Source organism: Nomascus leucogenys, chromosome 11 (assembly GCF_006542625.1).
Source record: "Nomascus leucogenys isolate Asia chromosome 11, Asia_NLE_v1, whole genome shotgun sequence".
Lineage (NCBI taxonomy): Eukaryota > Metazoa > Chordata > Mammalia > Primates > Hylobatidae > Nomascus > Nomascus leucogenys.
In genome coordinates, this window is record NC_044391.1 from 81,797,522 (window position 1) to 81,823,381 (window position 25,860).

General features: G+C 37.1%; 1 protein-coding gene across 1 annotated transcript in view; it reads right to left on the reverse strand.

The window, feature by feature from the left end:
* Positions 1–1,016: 1,016 nt before the first annotated feature.
* IFT80 (intraflagellar transport 80) overlaps positions 1,017–25,860 on the reverse strand; it is a 153,525-nt gene continuing 128,681 nt past the window's right edge. The window contains exons 15-20 of the mRNA XM_030822766.1: positions 24,734–24,881; positions 23,263–23,434; positions 21,642–21,731; positions 21,366–21,538; positions 12,450–12,573; positions 1,017–2,685 (exon numbers count right to left, since the gene is read on the reverse strand). Coding sequence (XP_030678626.1) covers positions 2,575–2,685; positions 12,450–12,573; positions 21,366–21,538; positions 21,642–21,731; positions 23,263–23,434; positions 24,734–24,881 — 818 coding nt within the window. The 3' untranslated portion in view covers positions 1,017–2,574. The remainder of the gene's footprint in view (positions 2,686–12,449; positions 12,574–21,365; positions 21,539–21,641; positions 21,732–23,262; positions 23,435–24,733; positions 24,882–25,860) is intronic.

The window sequence follows — 25,860 nt, forward strand, 5'->3', positions numbered from 1 at the left end:
TTCCTGAGTGATAAGAATATCTTCATTATGCTAAAAAGGTGACTACTGGGGGAAGAGTCTAGATAGCTTCAGAATGGGGCTGGTTGCCAGAAAAACTGACCACGTAATTAGAGTTTAAGCCACTAGACCTCTGGGCGGAGGAGAGGGCTGGAGACTGAGTTTAATTGCGTGGCCAATGTTTTAATCAATTATGCCCATGTAATGAAACCCTAATTTAAAAAGAAACAAACAAAACTTCAGAAAAGTAAAGCTCAGGGGAGCTTCCTAGTGGGTGAACACATTGATGTGCTAGGAAGATGACATGCCTCGATTCCACGAGGAGAGGACATGGACATTCTGTGTTCCCTCCACATTCCCTCCCCCAACTTTTTCCCAGACCGTGCATGTCTTCCATGTGGCTGTTCCTGAGTTCTATCGTTTTAATAAAACTGTAATTATAAGTAACGTGTTTCTGTGAGTTCTGTGAATCTTTCTAGCAAATTATCAAACTTAAAGGGGGGTTGAGGGAGCCTCCAATGTGCAGCCAAGTCAGACACAAGTATGAGTAGCCTGGGGACTCTGATTGCGGCTGGAGTCTAAAATAAGAGCAGTCTTACGGCAGGGGCGGTGGCTCATGCCTGTAATCCCAGCACCTTGGGAGACCGAGGAGCACGGATCACTAGAGGTCAGGAATTCAGGAGTTTGAGACCAGCCTGGCCAACATGGTGAAACCTTGTCTCTACTAAAAATACAAAAAGCCGGGCGTGGTGGTGGGCACTTGTAATCCCAGCCACTTAAGAGGCTGAGGCACTAGAATTGCTTGAACCCGGGAAACGGAGGTTGCAGTGAGCTGTCATCAGGCCACTGCACTCTAGCCTGGGTGACAGAGCCAGACTCTGTCTCAAAAAATAAACAAACAAATAAATAAAGGCAGTCTTTTTGGGAACCTTGCCCTTTAACTTGTGGGATCTGTTTCTAATTCTAGGTAGTTAGTGTTAGAATTGGATTGAATTATAGGATATGAGAGAATTGTTTAGAACACAGACTTTTTATTTTTTGCATTTATTGTGGTAAAATATACATAACATAAACCTTTTAACCATTTATTTTTAAACATTTTAAGCTTCTCATTGAAATATAACAATATAGGAAACATATACACAGTACAACTTGTAAGTACACTGCTCAATCAGATTTCATCTGGATCAAGAACAGAATATTCCAATATTCCAGAAAAGAAAAGAAACATGTTAAAAAGAAAAGATTTTTATTTAAAAAACCTAGACATAGTAATTAAAATGGGGGTTAAGGGAGGTAATCTATCCCTTTGTGTGTGTGTATGTGTGTGTGTGTATATATATATACATTATGTATGATATACCTATCATACATAATCCCATATCTATGCATCTATACCCACCCTATAATGTACCATTTTCAGAAATGGGTTTGCAGAAGACTTTCGAAGGGGTATTTGTTTTATTGTTTAAAAGATTATGTAGTAATAACTTTGGGATACACTAAATTAAGAGTAATCAAGTTTATCACCCAAGGAAATTTTCACAAATTCAGACTTCAGGGCCTATTGACTGATCATTCTCAAGTCAAGAAAGGAATGAGGAGAATCCTTCTTGCCCATTCTAGATATATTTTTTAAATTATGATAAAATATACATAACAAAATTTACCATTTTAATCATTTTTATGGGTACAATTTAGTGGCATTAACATTCACAATGCTGAGCAACCATCATCGCTATCCATTTCCAGAATTTGTTCATCCCAAACAGAAACTATGTACTCGTTAAACAATAACTCCACCCCACATTTCCTCCTCCCTGCAGTCCCTGGCAACCACTATTCTCCTTTCTGTTTCTGTGAACTTGCCTATGCTGGTACCTCATAAAAGTGGCATCATATCTGGCCTTTTGTGTCTGGCTTATTTCACTTAGCATAGTGTTTTCAAGGTTTATCCTGAGGTAGTATTTATCAGAATTTCACTCCTTTTTAAGGCTAAATAATATTCCATTGTATGTATTATAGCACATTTGTTTATCCATTCATGATAGACACTTGAGTTGTTTCCATCTTTTGCTATTCCAGTAATGCTGCTATGAACTTGGTGTATAAATAGCTGCATTTTATACATTTGTACAAATCCATCCTCATGTATTTTTGTTCTATAAATAAATAAACTTTTGGAGGCATTTTACAATTTAGAGGTCAAATAGAAATTAATGGTAACATACATATCAAAGAGTCCAATGTTTTATTATCAACATTAATATTTGTTCATGCTGAAGATTTAGGGATGAAGTAATGGGCAAAAAACTGATATATAATCAACACTACACAGGTATCTCTTAAGTACATAGTAATATTTTGCTAATTATTGGACTAAAAAATATAAAAGATAGAAATACATCAATTACTTTGTGTTTCATCTTTCTGAATGTACTTTTACATTAAATACACAGCAAGTACTTATACTCGTTTAAAGATTATGCTTTTTTCTTTAGCAACCAAAACATGCTTACCCTTGGTTAATCAGAATGTGTTTCAAAAGATAAAACTTCTTAAAGATAAGCATGGCATTTAGGGCTTTAGACCCATACTCTTGCTGGATTGGCTGCTTGACGATTGCTCTCTTTCTTTTGTAATTTCCATCTCAATTTTGGCTTTGATTTTCTCCCAATCTATTTGGAGCTGCAATAGAAAAAAAAAGAAGAAGAAATATGCTTAGATAGTATGACATTTTTGTTTACTCCAAAGTAACTAAGAGTAAACAGACTGTGTGACTTCCAAAAGATTAGAGAAAAAGAGAGCACCAAAAGATTAGAGAAAAAGAGAGCATCAAAGTTAAGAAAAAGAAATAATGCTTGGCCAGGCATAGTGGCTTACTCCTGTAATCCCAATACTATGGAAGGCTGAGGTGGGTGAATTGCTTGAGTCTAGGAGTTTGACAACAACATCCTGGGCAACATGGCAAAGTTCCGAGATGGGAAAATAAATATAAAAAATAAAAAAAGTAGCTGGGTGTGGTGGCACACACCTGTAGTCCCAGCTATTAGGGAGGCTGAGGTGGGAGAATAAACTAAGCCCTCAAGGTCAAGGCTGCAGTGAGCCATGATTGCACCATTGCACTCCAGCCTGGGTGACAGAGCAAGGGCCCTGTCTCAAAAAAACAAAAACAAATAATGCTCAAAAACCACAAAGTAGTTTTAAGAATAAGACCAAAAAATAAGAATTATATAATAAAAAGCAAAGACTCTCATTGTGATTTAAAAGACCAAAATCTAGTCACAGCTATTTATAAAGGTGCATCTAAACAGTCCCATGGAGCCTTAGGATTGTACACACGTGCTCAAGGATAAGGTAGGGGATGAGATGGACCGCTGTCTTCCAAATGAGGAAAAAATGGACCAGACTCTGGTTACCAAGCCATTTTTCAAATAGGCTTCACATCTTATATACTGAAGTTTCCACTGGAAGCCTAGTTATGAGGAAAGACAGGGATTCATTAGCTTCCCCTAAGCATATTCTGTGAAAGTGGCTCCTTTGCACCAACTCTTAAAGTAAGACATGGTGGTCATTAAGACAATGAGGAAAAGATGTTAGAGAAAGCGAAGGGAAAGCAAGACTGGGAAACACATGAAAAGAATAACTGCAAAGTGCAAACATTTTTATTTGTTTGCTTCCCTTCTATCCGTTATGCAGTCTCCCCTCCCCTAGCCCAGCCCCATTCCTCTCCTAAGTTCATTAGACTTGTTAGGAATAGACTCTGCCCCTGAGTTCTATGAGCAACTTCTTTAGGAAAGCACATTCTACCACTTAACAAAGTTTGGAGATCACTAATTTAGGAATGTTTATCCTTTCTGAGGCAAGACATGGAAAAAATTGGGTCATAAATTAAACTAACTCTGATTTACAGGAAATAAACCCAAACCCCTGAGTCTGAGCCAAAAGTGAATAGGTTTTCACCTCTGCTTAGGGGAGTTGAATGCAATAAGTAGTATTAAAGCAGAATGAAGTAATCTCAGTCTGCTTGAACAGATTCAGCTTAAGTAAGTGAGGGGTTAATTTAACTTTAATAGGACTTCATGCCTCTTTTATCTTATGCTGGAGGTTAAAGAAATTAAGTTTTTTTTTTAATTCCAATATCCCATATCTGAATTGCTGTGAAGCAATTTGTAAATATTTTGGCTCACCTTTATTTAAAATAACAATGCCATATACTTATGTATAATACATAAAATAGATGAATTAATAAAAGAATTCCTCTTACTCATAGAAGACAAATGTCTGTGCTAAGATGCAAGTGACAGCTCATTGAAAAGCCAAGCAGATGTTAGATTATTTGAAAGACTCATTTTTTCAATCAGGGCAAAATCTGATATTTTTTAAATGACAAAGCACTCATTTCTATGTCTAACAGAACACTTACAGAGAAGACGAAACTTGATGAATGCTTTGGGTTTCTTCCAGCCTTAACCTGACTTACATACATTTCTCAAATCAACACAATAAAACCATACATTGATAGTATACTGAACAATTGCTGCTCTGTTGCAAGTAAATTGATGATATCTGTATTAGTTATTTGTTATAATACAAATCAGGGTGTCAGTGGATAGTTGTCCTACTGAAAATAAATGTTTCACTTTCACTTTGGCATTGATCTAGTTTTAAAAAGTGTTCTACAGATAATTTAGTTCATGGATTAGAATATTTTTAATAGTAGGTTTTAGATAAGAATGTTCTCTGATAGTTGTCAAGTGATTTCTACACTAAAATCCATCTTTTGCTAGTATAGGGACTGCCAATATTATCTGGCACTCCTTATTCAATTCGCTAGCCAATTCTTAGTCACCTAGAAGCAATTTCAAAATCATACCAAAAGGCTGTCCATCCTCTAACACATTTCTCTTCTTCTCAGCTGAAGATCAGCTTCCTACTTTACAGAGAATATAGTGGCCATCAGGTATGAATTCACTTTATTTTCCTTCCTTGCATTCACAAACTTAACTGTATCTACACCCATCATTATCTTTCTCTTCTGTCTCAGGCCAACCTCTTAACATTATGTCTCTGATTCCATTTTCTTTGACTCTTCTAGGACATCTGACTTCAATTATTCCTCACACATTAAATGTCCTTCTTTTCACTGGCTCGCTGTCATCATCCTTGGCTCTCTATTCTGTCTTCTCCCTGCAAGCTACCATCCCTCTTCTTCTCATTCCTGACTCATTCTCTTCCCAGTCCACTATAATTCTGATCCTGTGACACTTTAGGAACTTTGCACTAAAACCACCATCGGCTGTTTTCAGTCCTTATCTTATATACCTTCTCTGTATGATTCAATTTTTCATTCAACAAATATTTAGTGCTTAGTATATATCAAGGATTGTCTGAGGTACAAGGATTCACTAGTGAACAAAGAGATAGAAATCACTGTCTTCATAGAGAGATAATAAACAAAGACAGATAAAAATGGAAAAGGCAGATAATAAATAAAACCAAAAATGTATCTAGTATGCCAGAAGTGGTAAAGATTTTGAAAATAGAGAAGGGAGATAGTGAGCACCAGGAATAGAATAGGAGGTTGCAATGTCATCAGTTTACTTCACAGGAGGCCAAGGCAAGAGGATTGCTTGAGCCCAGGAGTTCAAGACCAGCCTGGGCAACATAGTGAGACCCTGTCTATACAAAAAAATAAAAAATTTAGCTGGGCTGGGCTTGCTGGCATTCATCTCTAGTCCCATCTACTTAGAGGGCTCAGGTGAGAGGATCGCTTGAGTCTGGTATGTTGAGGCCACAGTGAGCTGTCATTGTGCCACTGCACTCCAGCCTGGGCAACAAAGTGAGACCCTGTCTCAAAAAAAAAAGGGGGGGGGACCTGAAGGAGACGAGTGAGAACCCATGTGTATATCTAGAGAAGGGCATGGTGACATGCAGAAGTACATGGATGGCCCTGGAATAAGAGCCTTCTCTGGACCTTGCTGACCACTACTCTTTGAAAAATCTCTCAGACTGTATAATACCACTCTCTTCTGGCTCCTGCTCTCCTTTCTAAATGCTGCTTCTTTCTTTCTCTCTCTTTTTTTCCCCTATATTCTGCTTCCTAGACAACATTGGAGAAGAAATATAATTTCTCCTCAACGCTTGTAAGTTTATTGATGGGAGAGACAGATTAAAAGAGAAAAACAAACCGGTTCAATAGTATGTGCAGCGTACATCACAGCAGGAGAAATCTCAGTGAAAGGTAACTCAAAACAGTGTCTTGGAACTCTGGCTTACATAGCATTTTCAGCAAAGAACAATAAATTTTAAAGATGTGACAAGACTGTTTTTAGAGAAGTGAAAGCAGAGATTGGAAACCAATCCAGAGATTGGAAACCATGGGAAAAAAATAAATGGGAAGAAACTAATCAGGTGAGGTTTGTTCTATTTTTGAGACAGGGTCTTGCTCTGTCACCCAGGCTGGTGTGCGGTGGCCCAAACATGGCTCACTGCAGCTTCAACCTCCTGCTGGGACCACAGGTGTATGCTACCACACCTGGCTAGTTTTTTAAATTTTTTGTAGAGACAAGGTCTCACTTTATTACCCAGGCTGGTCCTGAACTCCTGGGCTTGGCTTACATGACCCTCCTGCCTTGGTCTCCCAAAGTGCTGAGATTACAGGGGTGAGCTACCACGCCCAGCCACGGAGTAAGGTTTTTTGGTAGATTGCTCTGGAGTCGTCCCTGAGCTGACCAAGAGTTATCTCCAATAAAGGAGAATTTATATTTTGTCTTTAGGAGGAAAAGGGGAAGAATAGAGCTCTTCCATTTGCTGCAGCTTGTCTTTAGCTCAAAAATATAAGTGTCAAAGAGACATATTTTGGGGTGTCATATTTTGGTTTCCTTCAACAACCTCTTAACTGTTAATATTCACCAGGTTCCAACCATAGTTTTCTCACACTTTCCCTAAGAAATATCAATTCATATAGCTTCAACTATACCTAGATGGTCAAGGCAATAAATTTAGTTTTCTAGCCCTTATTTCTCCCTTGTCAATGTCCTTTTGTGTTCATATTTATATTTCTAATTGCCTTCTAGATACCTCCTTCTGGACACCTGATAGACACTCTAAACACATACAAAATGGTATATTTTCATGTATTCAAACTCAAAGGTCCAAAATGTGTATATTCTTATGTACTCTTTAGATTAATGGCATTCCCATCTATCAGCTGCCCACACTAGAGTCATTCTCAAATGCCCTGCCTTACCTCACCACCTCTCCTCCCACCCCCAGCCACAACTGTTCTCTTAATTTTGCTTCTAAAATTTTTTCTTACATTAATCGTACCCTTTCTATTTCCTAGTGGGATTATTATAGTAACTTCCTAACTAGTCTCCTAGTCACCACGCTCGCCTCTAAGCTATCTTTCACGTCTGACATTATCTTTCAAGTCATTCTCTTGATTACAAATCTCCAAGTCTTCTCATTGCCTTCATTACGAAGTCTGTTCTCTTATCCTGGTATTAAGACCTTTCAATGACTTTTCCCAACCAGTATTCCAACCACCCAGGGTCCAGAGCAGTCACTCGGGATTCTTCCTCATTCGTTGAGTAACTCGTACGTTTGCTCTTATTATCATCTCCTTCAACTGACTGGCAAAATCTTAAGATAATTTTGTAAAAACTGTTGTTTCCATTTATTTTTTAGGAATCCAGATTTTATTTTATTGATTATGTATTTCTTTATTTTTATTTTATTTTTGTCCCACTCTGTTGCCCATGCTGGAGTGCAATGGCGTGATCTCAGCTCACTGCAACCTCCAAATCCCAGGTTCAAGCAATTCTCCTGCCTCAGCCTCCCGAGTAGCTGGGACTATAGGTGCAATAACCACGCCTGCTAATTTTTTGTATTTTTAGTAGAGACGGTGTTTCACTGTGTTAGGATGGTCTCGATCTCCTGAATTCGTGATCTGCCCGCCTCGGCCTCCCAAAGTGCTGGGATTACAGGCGTGAGCCACTGCGTCCAGCCTATTTATTTTTAATACAGACAATGTCTCACTATATTGCCCAGGCTGGTCTTGAACTCCTGGGCTCAAGTGATCCTCCCACCTCAGCCTCCCAAAGTGTTGGGATTATAGGCTTGAGCTACTGCGCATAGCCAGGAATCAGGATTTTATTTATTTTTTCAGAGATGGAGTCTTGCTCTGTTGCCCAGGTTGGAGTGCAGTGGCGTGACCTCGGCTCACTGCGACCTCTGTCTCCTAGGCTCAAGTGATTCTCCCACCTAAGCTTCCAGAGTAGCTGGAACTACAGGTGCATGCCACCATGCCCAGGTAATTTTTTTTTTTTTTTTGGTAGAGACAAGATCTCGCCATGTTGCCCAGGCTGGTTGCCGAACTCTTAGACTCGAGCAATCCTCCCACCTCAGCCTCCCACAGTGTTGGGATTACAGGAATGAGATACTGTGCCTGGCCAGGGATCAGGATTTTATTTTATTTATTTATTTTTTTTTGAGGTGGAGTCTCACTCTGTGGCCCAGGTTGGAGTGCAGTGGTGTGACCTCAGCTAACTGCAACCTCTGCCTCTGGGGCTCAAGTGATTCTCCCACCTAACCTTCCAGAGTAGCTGGAACTACAGGTGCATGTCACCATGCCCAGCTAAGTTTTTTGTTTGTTTGTTTGTTTTTGGTAGAGACAGGGTTTAGCCATGTTGCCCAGGCTGGTCTCCAAACTCTTAGACTCAAGTGATCCTCCCATCTCAGCCTCCCAAAGTGCTGGGATTACGGGCGTGAGCCACCACGCCTTGTGGAATCAGGATTTTAAAAGGAAAAAGTGATCATGTTATTTCCCTCCAATGGCTTGTCTTATTTAATTTGCCCTATGAAACCCTAAAGTCAATCCCTCCATTGCTTTTACTGTTTCCTACTTCAAAGCCTTCCCTCTCCTGGAACATGTTATTCTCATCTCCCACCCAACCTCTACCCTACAGTGAGCTTCTACTATTCATCCTCTAAAGCTGAGTTCAAATATCATGCTCTTTGCTAGAACAGTCTCTGCTGATTGCCTCACCATAGGTCAGGACCCCCATTCATAAAGTCTTATAGCACCACGTACATCTCCTTCAAGGCAATTATCACAATTGAAATGAACAATTACCTAAATAACTGTCACCTCCATTTGAATATAAACTTCATAAAGCCAGGGCCAGTGTCTGTCACATTTACTAGTATATCCCAAGCACTAAGGAGAAAACATTGTTTACAGGAGGCACTCAATAAATACTGAATGAATAAAAGGTAAATAATTACCCAGCAAATCAGTAATCAGCTAACAACTCCTCACTATTAACAATTCCTCCAAACTTAAAACCTGTAAAGCAGCTTTTCGGTAGTAGCTAAGCCTAAAGTGGTTTGTCCCAAGTAGAGTGTTGACTCAGATCTTCAAAATTTTAAACTTTCTGAAATCCTGCTCGTGAGTTTGATTTCTTTCACTCTTTTTCTTTTTCCTAGCAAATGTCTGAAGTATTTCCCAGATCTACTTTTCTTCCTGTGCAGAGTATATATTTAATATAATAAATGTATTCTTTGAGTGGATTTTATTTGCTAGATTTACAATTTGTTTTATAAATATTTACAGAACACTACTGTAGACCAAGTACAATGACGCTAAATATCAGGGTTCTTGGAAAACAGTACTCCTTGTAAGAATCCCAGATTGCCATATTTTAAATTAGAAATGGCCAAATAACATTTCAGGGCTCATAAACTAAGTGTCTATCAAACTTCTCGCTTCTTCCCTTATGGTAGATTCCATTCATTTATAAATTTCCAGGTGGTATGCATTGTGAGCCCACCAAAATCACCAGATATCTAGAATAAATTTCTCAATGTTATTTTTAAAAGACCCATTTCTATTTAACTCTCAGTTCTGAAATAAAGCATTTATATGATCATAAGTCTGGCAAAGATAAATATGGATGATATATTATGACTAGATTATAGACTTAAATGAAACCAAAAGATCTGCAAGTAATGCAGATATCCCCAAGAGCTATTTTCCCAGGGTTACATTTTATTTCATTGGTGGGAAATTTTTAAGAAAAAAATAATTTTCATCATAAAATACTGCTTTATGATTTTTAGTTAACTTCAAAATGACATTTATGAAGAAAAGTAGGAAACGAGAACATAGTACCATAGGGAGTCAAAGAAACCTATATAGTTTCTGGATGAAAAAAAAACCCTAAAATACCTAAGAAAGCCATGTTGTTCTGATACTCTTATGATTAAAGTATTATATTTTGGTAACAGTTGAATATATGTATAATGAAAAAGATGATAAGGATGTTAAGTTTTTGCTATCTAAAATATAATTTTCTTTATAGTAAGGACTTTCTTTTCTTTCTCCTCCCCCGCCCCTTCCTTCCTTCCTTCTCTCTTTCTCTTTCTCTCTTTTCTTTCATTCTGACAAGATCTCACTCTGTCACCTAGGCTGGAGTGCAGTGGCATGATCTCAACTCACTTCATCCTTGACCTCCCAGGCTCAGGTGATCCTCCTACCTCTCCCAAGTAGCTGGGACTACAAGCATGAACCACCTGTCCAGCTAATTTTTAAATTTTTTGTACAGGTGGGATCTCACTGTTGCCTAAGCTGGTCTCAAACTCCTGGGCTCAAGTGATCCTCCTGCCTCAGCCTCCCAAAGTGTTGGGATTATAGGCTTGAGCCACCACACCTGATCAGAACTATATTTCCTATGTTTTCAAAAGTATCAAATGTGAATATTTAAAAAATATTGATGACGAGGAGGAAAAAGCAGAGTAGCTTAATCTGCTTTAAAATTATATAATAAACAAGGTGGGTGCTCAGTTTTAACATATGGTCATATTTTCAAAACTGTGACACAAAGGTCAGATTACCTGACCTTTGTGTCACAGTTCTTTGGGCTGCTTAGCACTATTTTGATGGTGGCTGCTGTCATATATTATGAATCAGAGTGTAGCCCCAGAGATTCCAGGGATGCTGTGTTTGTCCTAATAGTAGAGTATGCCCAAACTCCCAGGATTCACTTCAGTACTAAGCAGGTTCCAAATGAAATCAAAAAAAGGTTTGTGGAGCTTCTATAAAACATGTCTCCTTTCTACCATGAAACCCACAACTTGTAGCTATCCTGGATCCAGATGTTGAAGTTGCACTGCTAAACTCTAACAATGGTCTCAAAGGCCTCACTAACATGAAAATTGTTCTGAAGTGCAAAAATGTAGATCAAGACACTACATGTTCTAAATACAATAAGTAGATAATGTTGGCTTTAATAGAAATTGTGGGTGCCTTCTCTTTATCTTCTCTCCTCTTCCTAAGGCTCCTCTAACCCAGTCTGCCCCTATGATCAATCAGAACATTCCATTTTATTCTATACCAAGAAGGTGTATTCCCACATAATCTATAAGCTCCACAGAGACTAAGAGGCTGTATCTGATTTTAACACCTAGCATAGTGTCTAGGCCAAAGTGAGAAATCATACATTTTTTGAATAAATGAATGAATAAAAGGCTAAAGAAAGTGGTTCACAGAGCTGAAAGAAAGGTCAGCCCTGTCTTGTAATCACAGCTCTTAGGAGTCAAGCCTCTTGGATCTATATGGCTAGTGACATGAGCTCTGTTTCTGCTGTCTGAGCCTAAAGGAATCTGGGTAAGTGGCTATAATCAGTTATTCTCTAGGCAATGGGGCAAACTCATTCTGGGTCTCCTTGTGGGCTGATCTATACTGGAATGACTTCCTTCTTTTTATTTTTATTTGTTTATTTAGAGGTGGGGTCTTGCTATGTTGCCCAGGCTGGCCTTGAATTCCAGGGCTCAAGCAATCCTCCTGCCTCAGCCTCCCAAGTAGCTGGGACTACAGGCATGCACCACTGCATCCCAGAATGACTTTCTTCTAATTAGAGTAATAAAATCTGAGATTCTGGTAGGAGCCTGGGAGGCAAAGGCTGAGTTTTCTTTGGTTCTAGGTAGTGAAATCTACCTAGGCTAGGCACTTCTAGGAGGTGCAACCTAGCTTTCTAGAATTCTACAAAGTGACCAACTATGCATTTTCTGGTCAGTGCCCTCTATGCATATATATTTCCCATGCAGTGGAAGAGGCAGCTGGTGGCAGGTAAAATTTATGAGTTAGAAGCTTTTATTCCGTCCATCTATATTGTTGATCTAAAAATATCAAATAGCACCCAACCTTAGCACAAATAGAATATTATGAAGACAGACTTGAGTTAATCAAAACATGCCTGCAAGATTCCAGAAAAAAAAGTAGTACTATATATAATTAAGTCAAAATAAGATGTCATAAGGCAAAAAGTAATTCTTTTAGAGGTTAAAAGATTCAAAATTTGAATCATTCACATTTTGTCTCATTAGGATGAATATGACGTACACTTATAAAGCATATGTATTATTATACAAAATTGTGAAATACTTACACCTTCTGCATAATGCAAGTACCGTTTATTAGTTTCCTGTTTACCAAATGTCTCCAAAAACTTTTGACGGTAAGCAAGAACTGTATCAACATGTGTTTTGTATTTTACAGCCAATTCCAGTGCCCTATAATAAGAAATAAAACAGATTATTAACATCGTTTGTGTCAGACTCCATGAGTAGTAGAGTTCTGGAGTTGGGGATAAGACAAATGGCTTTTCCCTCTGTTTATTCCACAATATGAAATGCCATTTTCTACCTCATCCATCTTGCAAATTCCTACTTATATACTTCAGGGCCCAGATCAAACATGGCCTCTTCTCCCTGACCAGCTCCTCTTGTAGAAATAAATGACTATTATCTTATCTATGCTTCATCCCATTTATATATATACTATTATTACAGCACTCCTTATAGTACAATTGTTATGAGTCTTTTTTCTCCACTAGCCAATACACTTATTGAAGGGAGATATTTCTCTTTGGTGAGTAATACAGAGTACGTATGTGGTAAATATTCACTGAGAATATTTTTGAGGCTGGGCACAGTGGTTCATGCCTGTAACCCCAGCACTTTGGGAGGCCAAGGTGGAAGGATCACTTGAGGCCAGGAGTTCAAGACTAGCCTGGCCAACATGGCGAAACCCTGTCTCTGCTAAAAATACAAAAATTAGCTGGGCGTGGTGGTACATGCCTGTAACCCCAGCTACTCAGGAGGCTGAGGCAGGAGAATCGCTTGAACCTGGGAGGTGGAAGTCGCAGTGAGCTGAGCTCGCGCCACTGCATTCCAGCCTGGGCGACAGAGCAAGACTCAAAAAAAAAAAAAAGAAAATATTTTTGAAATCATCCTGTAATTCAAGTGAATGAACTTCCCCACAATGTAAGTGGTCCCATTATTTTGACCATTTTCATAAGTCTATACTGAGTTTATAAAATTAAAAACTGGTATCTTTACATTATTACTATAGCAAATTAAAAATCTTATGAAAATAACAAATTGAGGCTAAGAAGTCTGACAAAATGCCTTTTGCCATCTGAGTCTCAGGAAAAGTTGACAGTCATTTAAGTTTTATAATTCAATCAATATTTATGCAAGTTATTTTTAAAGTAATATTTTATTTAAATGGTAGATGATAACTAAATAAATTGCTGCTGAAAACAGTCGTATAAACTAAAGACATAAAATATATACACTGACGATAATTTGCAGGAAAATAAAAAAATTAATCCTCAGTTCCAGGCTTACTGTCACATGTGGGTTTTGGACAGCACCTCAGCCATTGCAATGCTGTGCATAACTCATATTAGTTGAGTAGGGAACAATCCAGTGGACTATAGCTCTCTTACACTGTTCACTGTCATCTTGTTTCAAAATAAGATAACAGTCATCATAATAGTCAAAAGCACATTATTTCTCAAGTTCTCTTGCTTTCTAATATGACATACAACTTCTGAATATTCCAGTCAGGATTTATCAGAGCCAACTATTAGAAATCTGTTGTTTTAGCAAAGCTGACTACTGATGAGATTTTTTGCAACTAGACTCTTCAACACGAAAATCTGGTTCATTTTTAGTATGCTTTGGTTTGGCTATTTTTTTTTTTTTTTAGATGGGGTCTCATTCTGCTGTGCAGGCTGGAGTGCAGTGGCATGATTTTGGCTCACTGCAACCTCTGCCACCAGGGTTCAAGCAGCTCTTCTGCCTCAGCCTCCCAAGTTGCTAGGAATACAGGCATCTGCCACCATACTCAATTAATTTTTGTATTTTTGGTAGAGACGGGGTTTCACCACATTGGCCAGGCTGCTCTTGAACTCCTGACCTCAAGTCATCTGCCTGCCTTGGCCTCCCAAAGTGCTGGGATTACAGCTGTGAGCCACCGTGCCTGGCTTGGTTTGCCTTACTATTGATCAAACTAAATAGTCACTTTAAAAAGTATTTTAGACATGGTGTATGTATTGATTGACAACTGTTAGACTTTTGAGAGATATTAAACACTTAATATGAAAAAATTATGAATGTAAGTTATATATAATACAAATGGTAATGCCAAAATTAGGCAAAATGATTTCTTATATATATATTGACATATACTGTATTGTGAAATCCAAGGGTCAGTATTTGCTACCATCACACATTCTCACAAAATTCCCTCATTCCTCTGTGACCTTACGTCTTTCAGAAAAAAAAAACTGGCAGAAAAGAATATAGTTACTAGAATATAGAGGGGAAAAGTGGAAGATAAAGAAGGCAAAAAGCAATTCAGAGGGGCTCAAAAAAGGAGAAACAGAAGTAAACATGCCTCAGTTCTGCTAACCCTCTCCCATATAATCCCCCCATGTATATCCCTAAGGCTCTGATTCCAGTGGTGTTATGTGTGAGTGGAGACTGATGAGCTACTTTTTTTTTGTCACCTTAGAAGCTCCATCTTCCATTCTTTCTTTATGATTGTATATGATCAGGGAAAGAGATCTTGATTGTGCAAAACTGAAAGTATTCTCAATGAGGAGTACATAAAAGCATCCATTCTGGGTTGGAGCTTTTCCAAAATTCCGAAAGAGATACTATGGTATGAAACATCAATACATTTAATTATGTAAAAAGAATAGAATATAATGTCTAATCCCGCATTTAGATGCTAGATCCTAAGAACTATCTATCATTGTCATTATTATTATTATAATAAAATATGTATCAATTGATTGAATAGCAATGGCTAAGGGTAGACATTCAAATGATATGTGCTATTTTAAATGTTCTCTAAAAGCACATACTGGGTAAAAAAATGTTTCTTCTCCATATTTAGGAGGGAACTTACTCCAAATTATATAAGGGTTTTGGGAACAGTATGTCTCTAGTTTTAAAATGGTTATTTGGCAACCAAACAAATGTGACATTAGATTCTAAGGCTGGAATAAATCCATGTATTTTAAATAGAAGGAAGTTATATAAAAAGATGTTATAACTTCAAAATATGATTTTTGCATAACTTGAATGAAGCAAAATCACTTTGTATAACTGGTAGGTTAGAAATTATTTTTATTAATATGCACATAAAGGATTAACATGCATATTTAGAGTTTCTAGTTTCTACCTCTCTTAACTTCAGTTTTTAAGAACAGACTACTACCAAATGTCCAAAGTGGATAGCAAACAGATAACTCGCTTACCTATAACTCTTCAAGAGCTGTACCTTACTAGGTTGCAGGCAATTTTCAAATTCAAACATGAAAGACAGAAGCATAAACCAGCAAGACTATGCTTCTCAAGTGGAATATCACATATGAACAAAACAAAATCTGTTCCCTTCTAGAGAATTTAAACAAATATAGAGATTCAGGGATATTAAAAGCAATCTAATGTATTTAGCATCTAACAAATTCTATCCTTCTGGAATGATAGAATATCACCATTTTGTAAGCTCAAATTAATAGAGTTGGGCAATGATCATCAATGGCGACTAACATCACGAGAAATACCATGAAAAACCACTACAGCCAGTCATTACGAAAACATATAACACTACTATAACGAAGTCTTATAAAAAAATATAAAACCTAAATCTAATCAAGTTCCTAGATTCAACAACCAATTTGCAACTAATTCAGGGGACAGAGGACTATGTTAAAGTATACCACAAAGATGCAATCTTTGTCCAAAGATCCAATAATGTCCACACTATGGTAAATTCTATAGGTCCAGTTTCTTCAATGGGAAAATTGCAAGAAAACACAAAAAAGAATAGGAGAAGCTATAGATTAAAATAAATTTAAGAACATATCAACCAATCACAATGTGTGGATCTTTATTGGATTCTGATTCAAACAAACCATAAAACAAAACAAAACACTTATGAGTGAAACAGAGAAATAAGAACAGTGAATATAATTACTGTTTACTTTTTAAGGTATGACCACAATATTGTGGCTATGTTAAAAAAAATTTAGAGATACATGCTGAAATATTTACAGAAAAAATGATATAATGATTGGGGTCTGCTTTAAAATAAACGGTAGGGTAAGGGTAGAAATTGTTCACAAATTGATCATTGTTGAAGTGAATGATGGGTACATTCAGACTATTCTCTCTACTTTTGTATTTGAAATTTTCCATAATAAACAATTTTTTTAAATTCCATCTTTTCGTCCCTTCTGATCTCTATTGCTAAATTCTCTTCTTAAAGCACACCCTTAAATATTGGTATTCAGCAGATATCTGCTTGCTGCTCTCTTTTCTTAAGTTTTTGTGATTAACCTCAGCCATACTCATGGCCTCAACTACTGTCTGTAGGCTGATAATTCCTTCACTGGCTTTCCCTCAATGTCTAGGATCTCTCGTGAACATTAAACTTGTATATCCCACTCCCTACTGGGCCTTATGAACTGGATGTAGAAAGTCAATTAAAGGTAAACAAATTCAGATTGTTAGACAGCTTAACCATTACCTTATACTCGTACAAAAAAATCTAGTACAGCTCTGTTCTATGCACATATTCAATGTGGGCCTTCCCTGCAGCTAAGGTACACAAACAAATTCAAGCCCTGTGCATAGGTTATATGTAAGTACTACGTCATTTTATACAAAGAACTTGAGCATCCCAGATTTTGGTATCCTGGGGGTCCTGGAACCAATCCTTACCCATCTCATGGATACTAAGGGATTACATTCAATTATCTGTTGAGTGAATGAATGAATGAGCAGTTGGAACAAATACTCCAAATTGTTTCAGAAATATCTGTAGAACTTAGAAATGAAAACAATATATAAGTTTCCTGAGAGTTTCTTAGCAGCTATAATTACTTTTGCTGAATATTTGCAGTCCTTTCTTATCCAATCTTGATATTTATGCTAAAAGCAATGGGAAACTATGAATTTCACTGAAGTGGGTTTTACTGAAGTGAATCAGAGGTCAAGAGTGATACAATCAGATTTCCATTGTGAAAAGATCACTATGACTGCAGAGTGAAGAATGGGTAGGAAAGAGACAGAGTAGATATAGGGAGATCAGTGATGACATTAAGCAGAAAAACTTGGATCAACTTACATAATGGTACTGGTAGTGAAGTGGATGAGTGTTAGAGGCATTTGGGAGGGAAATGGTTGATAATAGGGAGGAGGAAGGTGAGGAAAATGTCAAAAGTAACTTCTAGATTTCCAGCTTTGTACAGCTGAAAGAATGATAAGATAGATTAGTCTGGAAGAGGACCAGGTTTATGAGGGAATAAACATAAATTTGAGCTAAAAAATGTGAGATATCTAATGGAAATGTTAAGTAGGCAGTTGGAGAATTGATTCTGGAAGCAAATATGGGCAGAACAGAAGGCTAGATGAGAGATGCATATTTTGGAGTCTTAAATGTATAGATAGTGTAGTGTATAAATAATAGTCAGAATCCAGGAACAATGCTCTGGGATCTTTATCATCTTGTCAGGTAGACTCAGAGATCTCTACTAGCACCTGATCAGCTCACTGGCTTATAGTTAGGTAAAAGCAGGAAACACAGGAAAAGGAGACGCCAGGAGATAAGAAGGATGGAGGAGCACCCAGAATTCATTCTCTTTCCTCATTACATCTTCTTTGACCTTCTTGTTTTCCCTCTCCCTGAGATCTAATAATCTCAAGACAAGGTCCCTTACTGAGAATTGGAAGGTGAAGGGGGGCATGCGGGGAACAGGATATAAGGATAGCAGGGAAAGTTTGAGGTCTCAGCAAAAAATAAGTAGAGACACATGATATAAGCCTCAAAGGATTGGAGATTTTATAAGATAGGGAAGTAAAGATGAGGGAGGCAAAAAGGACACCAACTCCATTCACACTGGATCCTAAGGAATGTAAAGTGGAGAGAATAAATTGACTCCATTTGAGAGGACTGGTAGAGAAGTGGTGTTCTCTTCTCTACCTTCTCTTCCAAATAAAGGTAGGTTTCATGTGGATCAAGGAGGTACAAGAAATGTTCAGAAGGTTATATTATAGGCCATCAGAGGCAAATTTCCTCACCTTCTTCTGTGATACCTACTCACTCACTGCATGTATCTACACCCAATAAATGTTTGAAGAGGAGGAATGCTGCAAAATGATGAAGAGTATTGCATAGAGAGTAAGAGCCTGAATATTAACTACCTACTATGTATAGATAATGTGAAATGTTTCTGCTCTTCAGGAAGTATATAATCTGTAAGAGGAAAGACGATTTAATATCTGCAAAGATAAATAAAGAGAGAAATAGTAATCCAGTAACAACAACATAAGCATGGCCAGGCACAGTGGCTACGCCTGTAATCCCAGTGCTTTGGGAGGCCAAGACAGGCAGATTGCTTAAGGTCAGGAGTTGGAGACCAGCCTGGCCAACATGGTGAAAGCCCGTCTCTACTACAAGTACAAAAATTAGCCTGTAATCCCAGCTACTTGGGTGGCTGAAGTAGGAGAATCACCTAAACCCAGGAGGCAGAAGTTGCAGTGAGCCAAGATCGCGCCACTGCACGCCAGCCTGGATGACAGAGCGAGACTCCGTCTCAAAAAAAAACAAAACGATATATGCAATGGTACCAGCCACAGATAATTGATTGCTTGGTGATAAATTGAGCTCTTCTTTGATATTAGACAACTTGGGGGTTCAAATCCTAGATTTTGTGCTTATTTATAAGTAAACCTCAATTTCCTCATTTGTAAAATGGGGCTGGTAATGTCTATACTTCTGGAGTTGCTGAGATAACCTAACCACATGATATATAGAAAGTGTCTAGCACAATTAATTCCTAGCACATCATAACCACTGAATAAGTGGAGGCCCAGTGTGAAGAAGTACTATTTCAACCTCTGTATGTTCCCACAAAACATTAGTATGTGGGTCATTTTTTATTCTTTAGATGGAAGTTTTTTTTTATAGAATTGATGTACTGAACCGTATCAATCTAAAAGGAGGAATGCTGCAAAATGATTATTAATGGTCACCAAGCGGTTAATTATGTACTGCTGGTACCATTGTTTATATTGTTTTTACTGGATTACTGTTTATCTCTCTAATTATTTATCTTTGCAGATATTTATGTTATCTTTCCCCTTATGGATTATATGCTTCCTGAACAGCAGAAACATTTTACATTACCTTTACATAGTAGGTAGTTAATATTCATTCTATGTGCAATACTCTTCATCATTTTGACATTTGACTGTTATTAATGACAATAAAATGGAATTCCTAATTAGGTTATAAGCTTTTTAAGATAAAGACCATTATCTTAAAATTTTTTTGTTAAATTGTACAGTATTCAGAATGCTATAGCAAGAGTAGTGTCTATGATTTCAACATATTTTTTCAAAAACACTGGTCAAAAGAATGCTATAAACACAATTCTTCCCCATTTCTCATAGAACTCTGTTGGCTGGGTAATGATACATACAATTTTCTATAAGTTATTTAACATAAAATTTAAAAAATATTCACACTCTCTAAACTAGTTACCTTAAACTTTATGAATTATGAATAAATTCAGGACAAAGACAAAGGCTTATTTATTTATTTATTTAGATGGAGTCTTGGTCTGGTTGCCCAGGCTGGAACTCCCGGGTTCAAGCAATTCTCCTGCCTCAGCCTTCCGAGTACCTGGGATTACAGGTTTGTGCCACCATGCCCAGCTGCTTTTTTTTGCATTTTTAGTAGAGACGGTGTTTCACCATATTGGCCAGGCTGGTCTCAAACTCCTGACCGTGTGATCCGCCTGCCTCAGCCTCCCAAAGTGTTGGGATTACAAGCGTGTGAGCCACTGTACCTGGCAGCCTATTTATTTTTATAGAATTAAAAACATCTTTCATGATCCTTTGTACAGATAAACAATGACAATGAATTTGTGTTAATAAAGGACAAAAATAGAGTAGCTAAATTATATGAATAGTATAGGTCATTAGGCATAAATTAAACAAGGAGACTACAGTATGTCAATCATAAAATTAACCATCTGCCATTTTTGTTACTTTTAGTCAAGGGAAAGACAGAAATAAAATATCTATACAAATTCCAATCTAAGGAAGTTTAAGTAAAGAGCCTTGTAATTGACAGATACAGGGGTTATTTTTCAGCCCAGGCAGAAACAAAGATCATGAAAGACACTTCAAACCTGGAAAAATATGTCAATTCCATAACATACTAACATCAGGAGTATATAAAAACTATAGTTTTGTTCACTGAGAGACATGTACCTGAGAGAATGAGTGGGAGGAACCTCTTATGTCACAGAGAAGAGCAGCATGCCACTTTGCCTCAGAAAGCAATCTGTCCAAGAGTCTAATGTAAGGCTGTCAATTGCTGTTGACCAATCCTTTCCTCTTTCTTCCTTAGTACTACACATCTCTCTTGGTTCATCTTTTCTCTGCCTGTCTGGCTGCTTTATGGAATAACATTTGGTGTCTTTCTTTTCTTTCATCCATCTCATAATGTAGTGGATGTCTTTTCATTCCACACATTCCCCAAGCAATTGCATCCATTTCTCTTGCTTCAACTACTATCCATTTGCTAATGACTCCTAAATCTAAACCTCTAGTTCAGATATTTCTTATGAGCTCCAGGTCCATTTAATCAATGATTATATCTCTTTGCGAGTATTTCAAATTCAACTTGGCTAAAATGAAACTCACCATCTTCCCTACCAAATCTGCAAATGGTATGGTGTCATGATCTCTCCAGTTACTAAAACCAAAAATTTAGGAAACATCCTAGCCTCTCTTCTTCACACCCCAACTTTTAATCAGTCAAAAGTTCAGAGAAGAAATAAATTGCAAACTAATCACAAATATAAATATGAATAAATTCTTCTGTGGTGTTAAGAAACTAAAACATAGTGGAAAATGTGATTTACTAAGTGGTAGATGGAAAAATACATTAAGGTCAAACAGATTTTGGAATTGATGGAAAGCATTCTTATTACCTTTCCCAGTTGTAGAGATTAATATTGATCTGGATTGCTTGATAAACAAGGCCAGCCTGAAGAAGTACTATTTCAGCCTCCTGTATGTTGCCACTAAACAGTAGTATGTGGGCCATTTTTGATTCTTTAGATGGAAGATTTTTTATAGAATTGATGTACTGAACCTTATCAATCTAAAAAAAGAAAAGAAAAATATTGAAGTAGATAGTAACAGAAATATAACAAATTATGCTAAGAAAAAACACATGTACATATATGTAAACATTAATTACTTACTTCACCAATTGCTGCATAGGCTATTTCTGCAGTAGTCATATCTCCATTAGCAACTGCCATAGCAGCTAGACAAGCCCACATGGTTTGCTCCTAAAGTTAAGTATGAGAACAATTATCTTAACTATGTGACTGAACTGCCTTAAAATAAGCAGTGATTTAAATACTCATACTAAGATGATATTTTAATTTAAAAAATAAAAATTACTGAGCAGGGCATTGAAAAAACTAATAATGTGGAAATTTCATTGTGGCCATTTTGTTAAAATATATTAATACACAGAAAACTTTTGAATGAAATTTTCTGAAATTTTCAATTTTGAGTTATTAAGGATTTATTTCTGAATTTAAAATAATAACTCAAGGTTATAAACCTTCCAGTCTTTTTGACGAGGTGTCAAAGAATGTAATTTATAGGGAACCAAAGAAACAGTGAAGTTCTCAGACAATGATATTATGGTAGATTGCTACTGATCTACCAGTTAAGAAGAAATTACTTAGGCAGATAGTGAGGGTATAGAAGTCCTTTATGATAAGGTTGTTCTTTTAATGCAAAGCAGCCCCCAAATCATTTTCTTTTCTAACAAAGAGCAGCCTGTAAAATAGAGCTGCAGACATAAAAAAGCAAGCTGGAAGCTTGCATGAGTGAATGCCAGTAGTTGTGCCCATAGCAATATACTACCTGGGACTAGGGATGTTCAAACGGCAGCTCCAACTTTTCTTTTTGCCAGCCATCTGTACAGTAAGGAGTAGACAAGATGGCACTGGCCAGGTGGAAAGTCTATTTGCATAATAAGATTAGGGTGGGTCGATCAGCCTTCCCTATGCTATGTAAATGTCACACCTGGTCAAACCAATCTGTGAGCACTATGTAAATCAGACACAGCCTCCTCAAGCCTGCCTATGAAATATGCTGCTGTCCACCACTTTTCCCTTTTTGGATTCCTCTCTCTGGCAAGGAGCTGCTCTCCTCTCTCCTTTCTTCTGCCTATTACACTTTCCACTCCTTAACCTACCCACATGTATCCGTCCTTGATTTTCTTGGTGTGAGATGACAAACTCCGGGTATTTACCCCAGACAATGATGCTATTCACCAACAACAACCCATTGTTAAAAAAAAGCATCTAAAAGTCTTTTCACAAAAGTGTATTCTAAGGAATGTTCACTGATGTTCAATAAAAAAGGTCTATGGTCAAACATGTTTGAAAAATACTAGATTCAACCAAGTTGGAACAAGGCTGATCGAAAGCAGAGATTCTTAACCTTAGCTGTACAAAACAATCATCTGAGGAAATTAAAAAATATGCCCAGGACTCAATCCAGATATAATGAATTAGAATCTCTACGGGAGTAGAACTTGGGAACCTGACTTTCAAAAAATTTCCACAGATTTTTATATGTGCCAGTATGGAAAAACAGTCCAAATTTTTATAGCACCTTCAGAGAATAAATCACACAGCAACATGTATTCCTCTGTATTGCTCATGTCTTTACTTATAAAACAAAAGACATAATCTTATTCACAATTTTTCCAGCCTTTAAGCCTATTATCATTACTCATTTTGCACAAAGGTAAACTACTATGAAATACATATACAACTATTAATCTAAAATGTAAATTACCTTAACAAAGCGACAAAGTCTTACAGCATCTTCCCATTTTGAACTGCTTACATATTCATGGAGAATAGCAGGATATGGTGATATGCTGATGTGAACCAAGGAGCCATCAGCTCTTCTAATAGTTACTTGATTTCCAACAAAACTCACAATATGGGAATTTTTACTAAATTCACTGTTGAAAAAAAAAGCAAAGTACAATTTAAAGTTGTATTCTGAGCAAAATTTTTCATGTATATTAAATCTGGGGAGCAGATCGTGAAATACACACGGAGTCCCCAATCTCCAAAAGGCACACCCCCAAAGGTTAACTCCAGGGAGAATGTATATATTCAAAAAAATTTCAATGTATTTATTTGAATACATACATTCTCCCTGGAATTAATTTTGAATGTAAACATTTGAATATAACTTGCTATATAAAGTAGCAAAAATTATTACATATTTGAGAGCTATTCCTAAGAGCATTTGAAATCATCTTTTTTTCCCTGAGGCTTAAGATAAATCACAACAATAATTTATATAGCTTTAGCTTTTAAAAGTATTAAAGGGTAAAACAATAAAAAGTAAACTAAATTCCAAGACTATTTTCTCAGAATAAAAACAGGTGAGCCAGGCGCACTGGCTCACACCTGCAGCCTTAACTACTTGGGAAGATCACTTAAGCCCAGGCTGCAGTGAGCCATGATTACACCACTGCATTCCAGCTTTGGCAACAGAGTGTGATCTTGACTCTAAAAATAAATAAATAAAAAGAGATGACCTTTAAATACTAATTTCTTTTCATTAGTTCAAACACTTTTAAAAATACACTGTTTTATTTTGATGCCTCTCTGGTTTTGTTAAGGTTTTGGATTTGAATACTAAAAACAAACTCAAAACAGATTTGAAAACTAAGCTGAGGTCTAGAATTAAGAAGCCTTTGTATTCCTATTTTGTCAAGAATAAGAGATCTCCTTGCTATTTCTTAGAGAATTTAGGAATATAAATGGTTTGATTTTCTGAAGCATATAAATTTTAAAAAATTTCAGTAACTTTGGTCTTTTCCTACTTTTAATATCAATCAAAAATTCAATTCTAGAGACATTTACATTCTTGGAAGTGTTAATGTCAATGATAATCTGTGACAAAGTTGGGTAGTTGTCACAAGGTTGTGCATCCTGAAAAATCTTAAAGAGTGCCTAGACTAAAATCACTTGATCACACTGAGAAAACTACCTGAGCTACCATTACACAATATTAAGCTTGAAAATTATATTCATATAAGGGAAAAATAAATAATTCATATCATACCACACTTTCAACTTGATTCTCTCACTTAAGTCTCAAGCTAGCTTTAGCCGAACAATTTATTCATCAATAAATCTGACTGATGTGTAAAACACCTTGCAGGATTGAAAACAGAAGCAAAAACATGATATTCTGTTAGAGTTTTATTTACTACAAAACAGAATTATACGCAGTAAAATGTTACCTTGCATCCCTTTCATATAACGTTTTAGGCAAAATGTCTCTGTCCACATAAACTGTATTGGGGTAATACCACATTATAAATCGAGTATCTTGAAGTCCACAAAGGATATTGCATGTATCATTCCATGCCAAAGTATGCACCATTGTTCCTTAATTTAAAAAGAATGTCAATGTGCTATTAGCTTTAATATGTAAGAATTAAAAATAGATTTTTAAAATGCCTGACAAACAAAATCCCATATAATTTCTGGTAGATATGACTCTTTCTGACTCTACAATGGTGAAAAACACATATAAAACAATCACACAAGAATTTACAGAAATATTTGAATGCTTTACTTAGAACCCTTATATTTTTAATTTGCAAATCTTTCTTTCAGTGACAATTTAGCTGCAGCAGCTAAAGACTTGCTACTAAGTTAATCCTCTTGCCTGCAGGCCATAAAGCTCCAGATGATCCTCAGTGAGGAATACCGTCCCCTCAATATTCAAGAGTCACTCTTCTACAGGGGACCCCTAGTCTGCCCATCAGTGGGACATGACAGAGGTGAAGTCCTCCCTTGTCTCCCTTGGACCGAGCTGCATACTGCTTTCACCAATCCACAGAGCCACCCTGCCCTGACAGCTAGCAAGAGGCCAAGATCCACAGAATAACCACTACTGCCCCTCTGTCAGCAGGAAGCAGTTACAGAAGACTGACTTTTGTCCATTTTCCCCATAGAACTGGGGTCTTGGACTCTTGAGGGTGGAAATGTTATAGCAGGTAGTCAGGCAGACATGAGCAAGGCAGGAGAGGCCCCTGCCACCAGCACCAGGAATGTCAGGTGACCATCAGGTGATGGTCAGGCTGTTGTTAAGCTGTCTCTCTAAAATAATAATTGGTTGCAGCCAGTGCCAGGGAAAGGTAGTCTCTCAATATAAACACCAAAACTGGAAATCAGTAGCTTCTCAATAAGATCTCAAGAGCTAGGTGAGTGGGCTCACACATGACTAACAGGCAAAATGGTGGAGGAGTTTAACTGGTATACAAACTTCCTCTAGAAACACTGGAGTGGTAAGGGAAAAACGCCTCAAGTGAGCATGTGTATAACTTTAGTAAACACACTGTGCATGTGGCCCCTCCCAGGT